The 11,127-nt window shown below is 41.7% G+C and overlaps 1 protein-coding gene across 1 annotated transcript; it reads right to left on the reverse strand.

The window, feature by feature from the left end:
- Nucleotides 1-2,164: 2,164 nt before the first annotated feature.
- Nucleotides 2,165-9,418, reverse strand: LOC310714258 (leukocyte elastase inhibitor-like). The gene is made up of 6 exons (XM_083519571.1): nt 9,153-9,418; nt 7,097-7,234; nt 5,859-5,976; nt 4,340-4,482; nt 3,176-3,343; nt 2,165-3,000 (listed from the first exon to the last, which is right to left on the reverse strand). Exons 1-6 carry the CDS (start codon nt 9,318-9,320, stop codon nt 2,587-2,589), a joined length of 1,149 nt encoding a protein of 382 aa, XP_083375697.1. The 5' UTR covers nt 9,321-9,418; the 3' UTR covers nt 2,165-2,586.
- Between the last annotated feature and the right edge of the window lie 1,709 nt (nt 9,419-11,127).

The raw sequence follows: 11,127 nt of genomic DNA on the forward strand, positions 1-11,127 counted from the left end.
TTTGACAGAAGCTGTATGAGCCATGGAAATTGGAACTCGAATGAACAAAAAGCTAGCACAGTGACTAGGGCCCAATTGCCAGGGGAATTGAATCCAACTAGTAGAAAGTCCATCACCTTGCCAACAAAGGTCAGTATAGTTAAAGCTATGGTTTTCCCAGTAGTGATGTATGGAAGTGAGAGCTGGACCATAAAGAAGGCTGATCGCCGAAGAATTGATGCTTTTGAATTATGGTGCTGGAGGAGACTCTTGAGAGTCCCATGGACTGCAAGAAGATCAAACCTCTCTATTCTGAAGGAAATCAGCCCTGAGTGCTCACTGGAAGGACAGATCCTGAAGCTGAGGCTCCAATATTTTGGCCACCTCATGAGAAGAGAAGACTCCCTGGAAAAGACCCTGATGTTGGGAAAGATGGAGGGTACAAGGAGAAGGGAATGACAGAGGACGAGGTGGTTGGACAGTGTTCTTGAAGCTACCAGCAGGAGTTTGACCGAACTGCGGGAGGCAGTGGAAGACAGGAGTGCCTGGCGTGCTCTGATCCATGGGGTCATGAAGAGTCGGATACGACTAAATGACTAAACAACAACAACAAGTAGAGAGTCACAAGTTTTACCATTCCTGCAATTGAGGGTTGGGCTAGGACTCAGGAAAACAGATTTTAAATCCCCAATTAGATATAAATCATGCTGGATAACCCAAACTTCATCACTGTTTCTCAATGCATCCTACTTCACAGGACTGTTGTGACAAGATAACCATGTGACCTGCTTGGGATTCGTTGTAGGGAAAGGGAGCTAAAAATGCAAGAAATAAGAGTTTAATGCTGCATCAACCACAATTAATGATGAATGAGGCTAGCAACTAAAATATGTTTGTGTGTGTTTTAACCTGTGCAACTAAACACTACAATGCTCCGAAAACTCTCACACACAGCCATGGAGCAAGCTGTCAGTAAGACTTCAGGGCTTGCAATAGTGAGCATGTTTGAATTTTATTGCGAGCAACAGGCAGTAGGTGGAGCCCCAGTGCAGGTTAATTGCGGGCTGCTGGTTCTTTTCAGACTTTCAGCTGAGCTGAAACACTTTAATGGCCCCTGAGAAAGGTAGCCAAATCCCTTAACCTGCAAGAAGTGGGGTGTGCGAAAACAAGCTTCTTTCACACTACAGGGTTGGTGGTATGTCTTGGGGCCCTAACAGATCCAACTCTGTCACTTGGTAGAACGGGGCAGCCCCTCAGGCAGCTGGTTTGGGGTATCATGAAAATGAAGCAAATGGATAGTAAAAAATATAGCAATAATAAATTTGTGGAATTCTCTGCCTTGGACAAGCAGCACTGGCTTCCGTGGTCCTTGGGATCTCTCTCTCTCTCTCTCTCTCTCTCTCTCTCTCTGTGTGTGTGTGTGTGTGTGTGTATCATCTATCTATCCATCATCTATCTGTCTGTCTGTCTGTCTGTCTGTCTGTCTGTCTGTCTGTCTCATGGTATGCCCTGGTAGCAGGCTGTGCTCAGGATGCTGTCTGTGTTTGCATGTGTGTATAGAAGATAGATAGGGACCAATTACCCATTTAAAAAGGTAATGGGACCCCTAACCATTAGGTCCAGTCATGGCCAACTCTGAGGTTGCGGCGCTCATCTCGCTTTATTGGCCGAGGGAGCTGACGTACAGCTTCCGAGTCATGTGGCCAGCATGACTAAGCCGCTTCTGGCGAACCAGAGCAGCGCACGGAAACGCTGTTTACCTTCCTGTTGGAGCGGTACCTATTTATCTACTTGCACTTTGACGTGCTTTTGAACTGTAGCACTGTGTGGAGGGATGATGCAAAATACAGCTAGAGCACACTGTAGTTGGCAGGAGCTGGGACTGAGCAACGGGAGTTCACCCCGTCGCGGGGATTCGAACCGCCGACCTTCCGATCACAGGTCCACTCGCATCCCCGAGAAGAAGATGATGATGATGGTGATGACGATTATATTTATGAATAGCTTTCCATGAAATATCTCAAACTGATTCCACAGTACAAAGAATTAAAACAATTCCATATTTATTTATTTTAAAAAACCATTTCAAATACAGTACAAATACAGACTAGGAAAAAGATCTCCAGACTGGACATAGAATATCAAATGCAGACTGGGATTAAAGCTTACCCTCAGAAGGCTCTCTCTAATAGAAGCCTATTCCTAAGCATTTTTTATCTTTTACTGTAGGCCCTCATTGAACACTTCTTGAAGCAGATGTCAAACAAATTAGTCTCTATAAGAAGAAGCTAACTGGGGGGGGGGAACCTTATCAGGTTTGAGTATAACAAACAAATTACTGGAGCTGAATCAGCAGCATGCTGTAATAAATAAAGATTGAATAATTTCCCCAAATTAATCCATATCCAGAAAGGACCACATTCCTTCTAAAAGCCTGTAAGAACCAAGGAAGGCCATGTGCAGAATTCCTGCATTGCAAGCAGCTGGAATGTCCCTTCCGACTCCACAATTCCATAATTCTAAGTATCTGGAAAAAAACTAAAACAAGGAAATAACGAGCAGTATGTTGTCCATCAATTTATCCTGTTCAACCGCTTATTCTGCTTTTCATGGAGAAGCAAACCTGCCAAAGAAAAGTACACTTCTTGTTGGGTTGTGGCGGATAAAAAACAGGAAAGGGTGGTCAGCATTGAAATCCTCTTCCTTAATATGTGTAGAGGTGCATGTTGTTGTAATAACAACAGCAGTTGCTGCCGCCGCTTCTGCTCCCTCTTCATTCACCTCTATAAATGACTTGTGAACAATATGGGACACATAGAGATCCCGGGCTTCTGACATTCCAGACAAATCTGCCTTTCTGCTGTTGAAGATATCCAGCAGTCCCAACGCTGCCAAGTCATTTTTGAGGTTATAGTTCTCCTCCAGTTTAAATTTAGGCAGATGCACGTAAACTACAGTGTTTTCCATCTTTGCCGGGTGTGTCCACTCTAGGAGCTTTCCTAAGCTGAGGTGCTTCTCCAGCTGCAATTTAAAAAGAGAGAGAGAGAGAGAGAGAGAGAGAGAGAGAGAGAGAGAGAATGAACTGAACATATTGTTGCTGTGCCCCTTGCACTGCAACTACAGCGTTTTGGCAATGTACCATTTGGAAAGGTTATTTTAGAGGAAGAAAGGGGGGAAACCAGAAAGTCAGAATTACCTGTTCCAGGCCAGTGGAGCTATCCTCGATATCATCAGGCAGCAGGATCATCATGCTAAATTCTTTTCCCTCGTAAGGAAGTTCTAGCACCCGACACCTACACTCAGGGATATATCCCAAAGGAAGTTTCTTTTTCAGAAACATCATATTCACCATCTTCTTTTCCTTCTGGATAGTTTTTTTTAATATATAAAAAAATACACAATGATCATATAAAAAGAGAATGTAAGCAAAGACTTCCAACATTTTATTTTATTTTATTTTATTTTATTTTATTTTATTTTATTTCTTTGGAAGAGTTCATACAGAGAAGGAGGATCTTGTAAAAAAACAAAACAAAACATATTAAGGGTGAAGCTGTGCTTTATACCATGGCAGAGGAATCCTACTTGGAAGAAAGTCAAACTGAATTCATTGGAACTTACTCCCAGGGCTAGGTGTGCACAGGACTGCAGCCGTTAACAGCATAATCAATTTACAGCACAGCTGATTGTTCTTTGGCAAGGCCAATAAAATAATGACAGGGAAATGCTAAAACAAAGCCTGTTAGCCAGTGCTTTGCTTTCAAGTTGACCAATGGAAAACTGATGCAGGAAGTTCAATAAAATGCTTGCTCTTGGTTAAAATTTCATGGGGGGAAATGTTTGCAATCATATAAATACACCGGGTTGGATCCAGAAGTGTGCCATTCACAATCTGCTACATCTAGTCATGAACAAGCAACCTTTTATATGTTTGATTGTGAGGTGTATCCAACTAAGCTCTTCTAAGACTCAGCTATACAGCTGCAAATAAAACATTTTAAATGTGTTGTAAAGTGCATTATACAAATGTGACAATAGATGGCGATGGTGAGCTATGACAAATTAAATATCTTTTTCAAAACCTTTTTTTAAAAGGCATTTTCACAACGTTATTTTTTATGTGTCTAGATTCCACCTAAGAGTATTAATTTAGTAATGTCCACTAATGTTAATAGATCTATCCTTAGCCTGACTAACTTCGATACAACCCAACAGCTCAATTGAGCTCATGTGATTCAGTGGTACGAAGCCTTCCACCCCTGATAATTCAACCATTACATATTTAGCCCTATATATACCTTTTACATTGTACAAGTTGGAGGTACAAGAAAAAATCTTTATAGACTAAACGTTCAATTACCATATTCAGTCTAAAAGGCATCTCCATAGTGAATTTGTCTTGAAACTTCTCTGCCCAGTCGGCTCTGAAGTAGATGGCATTCACCAGAACCAATTTCGTGCATTTATCGATTGAATGCTCAGGTAACAAGTCACAGATTTTACCTTGAAGGAAAAGTTACATAACAAATTATCTAGCTATTAAGAGCCAATACACACATGATATTATTACTAGAGGAGTAGGGTTGTGCTGGAGTCACCCTTATTTTGTTCAGCCCCCAAATCTACCCTTTCCTTTTCATGGATGACCTCTTTAAAATAAAATTATTCATTTGAAATAGCAAATTGATGCTGTGCACAGGAGAATTGTATGTCCTCAAGAAACCTCCCCCGATCTCAAGTAGTTTTGCACTTTGAAATAATTTTTCATCTTAATAAAGCAATAAATGAACGAATAAACGAAACAGGAAACGAAAGAGGAGTGGTGGCACTTGTTCTACCTAACAGGGCTGGTTTTGCTCCCTGGCTGTTGACAATCACCTGGGTTTTTGGGTTTTGGCTCAGGTTTCTGTTGAATCAGGAACACCGAACTCAAACTGGATGCCATCAAAATGGAGGACTTCCATTTGGAAGTCAAGTATCACTTGTGTCTCCATTCACACAATAAAGCAGGTGCGATGTGGGAAACCTTTGGCTCTCCACATGTTCCTGACCTACAGATCCCATTATCCCTAGTCATGCTTCTTGGGCTGCTGGGAGCAGTGGCGTAGCGTGGGTTGTCAGCACCCAGGGCAAGGCAAGTAATTTGCGCCCCCTAACCCGTGGATTTGCGCCCCCTAATCCTAACCCCCAGATGTTGCGCCCGGTGCGGCCGGCCCCCCCTGCACCCCCCACGCTACGCCACTAGCTGGGAGTTGTGGGTATGCAAAATCTGGAAGGCCAAATGTTCCCCAAACATGCTATGGAGATGACTCCTTGCCAGATTTCTCTCAGTACAAAGCAGTCCTAAAGGTTTTCTACTTTGCCTGGGTAAGGTTAAATAAAGTGTGAAGAATGGTCTTACTGGATTATATTTAGTTGAGATTTCGGTTTCCAGCAGCAGCCAGCCTGCTACTTCAATGGCATTTTATTTCCAGACCAGTCCCGTTCATCTCAAAATTTAATCCCATGGTGTTCACAATAGATTATTCCAGGTAAATGTGCACAGAATTGCAACCTTGGTTAAGCTGCTGTTCCCGACAGTGAAGACTTCTGCAACACAGTCTCTTAAATCATGTAACGGTGTGTGTGTGTGGGTGGGTGTGGGTGGGTGTGTGTGTGTGTGTGTGTGTGTGTGTGTGTGTGTGTGTGAATGGGTTTTAATTTACTGTTTTGTTTTTTTTTTGTTTTGTTTTTTGCCACGGATGCTGAAATCATGGCAAATGAGGTTGACAAGCAATGGAATATACTGCAAATTGCAAGAGAGAGAAAAGTGGTGTTGGCTGTTCTTCTTAGTAAAAGATTTGGAAAGCTGAGATAAAAATATTTCAAGAGCCACCCACCTTCAGTTTGGTCCTTAACCCACTGGTTGATTTGTTTTCGTGCATTGTCTGAATTATATTGGAAATCCACTGTGGCTAACTCAGCTCTGTAGAACTTCTGAGTGCCAGCCAAAAAATCCTGGAGAAACCATAGAGGATAGCTGTCAGTGGGCAATAAAACCTTTTAGTCACCCAATTAGATTGGAAGATGCAATTAATCCTCCCATTCCGGAATAGAAAGAGTAATTATTTTATGGAGATTATGAAAGGAACTGTAGTTAATCTTACTCCGAGAAGACCCACTGAAGTTAATGGGACAGTCTAAATGTTGGTTCTCTTATAATGTACGGAACAGATAAAGAACACTGAGAAACAAGCAATAGCCTCCCTTCCACTACAAAAGATAAGTATATTCTGGGACAATACAGCCCTGTAGAAAAGGCCTACACACAAGGACGTTCCTTCAGTAATAGTGAACGAACTGTGAATGCGCACCTTCCAGGACTGGTCTGCATTATATTTAATTATGACTGAACTGAAGCCTTGGACAGAATGTTCATTAGGGGAAGTCTATTTCATGAAATCAAGATAATGTCATAATAAGGATTGTAAACATGATGAATTTTTAGATGCATCCAAAAATGTCAACCACAATAAAATTGGTATCTATATCCCAGTGGTGGCAGAGCCAAATAAATCTAGTTTTTCTCCCTTCCCCACAAGGTGCAACACTGATTCTGAGGAGAAGGAGGCTGATTGGAAGTGCCACTCCCTTGTTAGAAGGCAGGCAGGTGGGGGCTGGATGAGGGCAGACAGTTTGGTGGAGCACGGACTGCCCCATTCATCTCAATGGACCAGCTTCCACTGCCCTATCCTTATTGGAACAGCAACATTTGTGTGTGCTTTAAAAAAAAAAAAAAGCATTCAAACAACAGATGTTTTAGAGTGGACCTATCAGCTCACTGGACTGCAACACACAACGTCACTTTGTTTGAATTTATTGAAGATTCAACAACCAAGAATAATTGTATTGATGAGTTCATTAAATAACAGAGTCTAGAACCCCTTTCTCCACCCTGCTGACACCCAGATATTTTGGACTACAAATCCCATCACCCCTGTACCAGGTACACCCCTGTACCTGTCTGATACATTCTGGAGGGTACCAGATTGGGCAAAGCTAATCTAGGGTAATAGAAAGCAATTCTGGTGGCCAAGCAAGTTCTCAAAGTTCCTTTACAGTCCAGCAAGCAACTTACCTGCAAAAAGGTGTATGTCTTTTCTCCGTACAGCCTATTAGCCAGCTTCAATATATAGGGTGCACTACTCCTATTAATCTCAGTACTGAATGCCTGGAATCTTGAATGAAGGTCTTCAACATCATCAAAGTGAAATGTCTGCATGGAAGAAAGAAGTTCTAAGTCAGAATCTTTGTCAGAGAAAGGATTACTGCATTTAGAGTTCTTTTAAAAAGGGAGGCAGCTGTATAGAACTTTTACTAATAGAGATACAAAAGGAAAAACTGGGGACTCTCCGAAAGCTTTTAAGTGTTATAAGGCATGGTCTTATTCAAAGCGGCTTTCGGGGGCTAGGAATAGAAAAAAAATAAATGACAGGGAGTGGATAGAGGGGAGATGTTAACTATAGTTACAAATAAATGGGGCAAATATTCTGAAATAAATGAAAACTGTTGCTGTTTTATCTATTTTAATGCGTTGTTTTGTTTTTACGTAAGTGTTTGGTTAAGCCGGAATTAATTAATTAATTAATTAATTAAAATAATTTTTATTAAAGTTTTTCTTGGTTTACGAAAGTAATGTCTTTTTTACAGATCAGTTACATTTGTTATGAGACAATAGTGTTGAGCACAGCATAAGGTTGGGGAAGATGTGGAGGGAGAGAAAGGGTGGTGGTGAAACATATTCTTTTTTTTTATAGTGTACATGTGGGGTTTTGTGTCAGCGTCAAGTGGGTAGGTTCTCTTTCAATTCACTTGTTACATTTCCTTGGTAGTGAGAGGAATTGGGGGAGGCCAAGGGTGTAGTTGATTGGCTGCAGTGGGGTTAAATTAATTTATTAATATTAATTTTAGTTACTGTCGTTTTCCTCATTTATCTTACGACGGAATTGTTATTTATTGGACCTATTTATAAGATTTTGATAATGATGGTCGGCTGAAGCCTGCCCTACCTGGCCCTCGCTCCGCCCCCCAGCCAGCAGCTGATTGGCTACCTGGGGAGGGGCGGAGAGATGGCCTGCAAGCCAGGTTGCAAACTCCGCCCAGGCTTTGATCTGGCCACAGTGATCCATGCGACGGTCACCTCCAGGCTTGACTACTGTAATTCGCTCTGTGCGGGGCTGCCCTTGAAACTGTCCCACAAACTCCAGCGGGTGCAGAATGCAGCAGCGAGGCTCCTCACGGGGTCTCTGCCATGGGAGCATATTCACCCAGTGCTTTATCAGTTGCACTGGCTCCCGGTGGAGTATAGGGTCAGGTTCAAGGTGCTGGTTTTGACCTTTAAAGCCCTTTGTGGCTTAGGGCCCTCGTATTTATGGGACTACCTCTCCTGGTGTGCCCCACAGAGGACTTTAAGGTCCATGAATAACCATAGTTTAGAGGTCCCGGGCCCTAAGGAAGTCAGACTATTCTCCACCAGGGCCAGGGCCTTTTCAGTGATGGCTCCGACCTGGTGGAATGCTCTGTCCCATGAGACTAGGGCCCTACAGGATTTAACCTTCTTCCGTCGGGCCTGTAAGACAGAGCTATTCCACCTGGCCTTTAATTTGAATTCAGCCTGATCTTTTATTTCCCTTCTCTTTCCTCCCCCTCCCCTTTTATGAAGATTACCTGCTCTGGGACACCACAGCTAATTCTCCCCTGGCCTCCTCGCTGGCCCAAGTAGGACTAATTCAGCCAGCTAGCCCTGGTGACTATCTAATGCTTATTGGATGAATTTTCCCCAAATTGATTTTTGAACTTTAATTTTATTGTTATTCATGTTTTTATACTGTATTTTACGCTGCTTCTATGTTGTATTACAATTAAATGTTTTAAATTTGTTGTTAGCCACCCTAAGCCCAGTTTTCTGAACTGGGAAGGGCGGGGTATAGATAAAAATGTATTATTATTTATTAATAATATTTTTTGATATCTTCTGGTACGCATCTGAGTCCAAATAAAGCCTTCTCCTTCTATGTGGGATATTGTAAATGTAAAGGGTTTTAAATGATTTCTAATCAAACCTTCTTAACAAAATAGCCAGAAATCCGTATAACTGCTGTCACACAAAAAATAGAAATAAAAGCTTTGCTGACCTTTGAGAGTTGTGCTGCTGTGTTGCCTTTGGTCCCCAAGAAAACCATAGCTAGGGCAATAGATATGCTAAAGGGTGAAAAGAAGATGTTGCCTGTTGGGTTGGATTCATTGAACTTTTGGAAGAGATCAAGGGCAAAATGTGTGTTTGCATTAGCCAGCTCATCCATGGTGAAATTCTGAAAGATTGAAATCGAATGAAAACTTCTGTTATGTTGTTATTACATATGACTATTGACAAAAAAACAAAGGGTGCATAAAGCTTATGTGGTGGTTACCCTAAATCTCATTCATTCATATATATATATATATATATATATGCTTTCGTAGATTTTCACGGGTACAGGAATGCAGGTTTTGGTGTCTTCGGGTGTCTTCCCGTGTAAGAGTTGGGGTGTCTTTAGACACCCCAACTCTTACACGGGAAGACACCCGAAGACACCAAAACCTGCGCATATATATATATATATATATATATATATATATATATATATATATATTCTGTTTTACAATTTCCAACAAACATTTTACATACTTTAACATATCCAATGACTTCCCTTCTTCTCTCTCCATGGTTCATTTTGCATATCTTACAGTACATCCCTGCATATTTTACAATAACTATTCCAATCGGTTTTCCACTATTAACATCCATCAAAAATTATTTGTTCTGTTGAATTTATCTTAATGCACCCAGCATTTTCATACTAAATATGGTCTTTATTGAGCATTCATTCTGTTCGATTCATCTTGGTCAGTTTACGGAGATTCCATTAATCCTTTGTTCATGCTACACTTTTCAATGTCATTTCCCCATTGGGTTCCCATGCACACAAATTCTTTTTTAAAGTGGCTCTGTTGCACTAGGGTAGACAGAGTGCTTTAAACTAATTTAGCTGTGCAGACCTAAATTTCTCAGTCTGCGCTTGAATCCTTCCTGAAAAATACGGGCAGTCCAGAGGTTCACGTATAATAATCTCTCAAATAGAGTCGCTTGGCTATGGGGCGATTCTGTGCAACTGCGATATTTATGTCTAAGGATCACCATTTGGTGGGCAAAGCCTTTCCCTCACCAATGGAACGCTGCCATGAAGAAGGGCACAGATTGGATGGGAAAGACAAATGCAATTAAGAGCTTTGCACGTGCAGTTGAGACATTCACATACCACAGCTGCGTGCACTAACACCGCAGGGAAGAAACTTGGTGCTTCCTATTCCTAGGAAGGGGCCCTGCTCCAAATTCTGTTAAAAGTTAATAAATTCCCAAAATTCTACTGTGACCACTTAGGACAGGGGTCAGCAACCTTTTTCAGCCATGGGCCAGTCCACCGTCCCTCAGACCAATGGCGATGGGGAAATGGACTATATTTTGAAAAAATATATGAACTAATTCCTATGCCCCACAAATAACCCAGAGGTGCATTTTAAATAAAAGGAGACATTCTGCTCATGTAAAAACATGCTGATTCCCGGACTGCCCGTGGGCCGGATTTAGAAGGCGATTGGGCCGCCAAAGAAGAATACGAAATATTTTCTCAGGTTAGTCGCACAGGAACAATCAAGCTTCTTTTTCTTCTTTGGCGATCACTCGTAGCTGAGTAGGATTGTCTTCCATGAACGCGGTCTTAACAGTGAGTCTGTAAGTGACTGTGGAGGCCAATTCTGGATCCACACGTCCTTCCACATTGGGGACATTGGTTTTCGGGTGGAAGTTGATCACAGTGTGGATTTGACAAGCGTGCCTTCCTCTTAGCACGTTTCTCCCTTGTGTCCTGAGTTTGTGCATCTTCAAAGCCCATGACACCTTTGGTAAAAGCTGTTCTTCAATTGGAGCACTCGCAGGCAAGTGCTTCTCAATTGTTGGTGCTTATACTACATTTTTTTAAAAAAAATAATGCCTTGAAACAGTCTTTAAACCTATTTTGTTGACCATTGTTGACCATTTTGTTGGCATTACGCTTTCTATTTTTAAGTTCG

Source organism: Podarcis liolepis, assembly GCF_965112155.1.
Source record: "Podarcis liolepis genome assembly, chromosome: 8".
Taxonomy (NCBI): domain Eukaryota; kingdom Metazoa; phylum Chordata; class Lepidosauria; order Squamata; family Lacertidae; genus Podarcis; species Podarcis liolepis.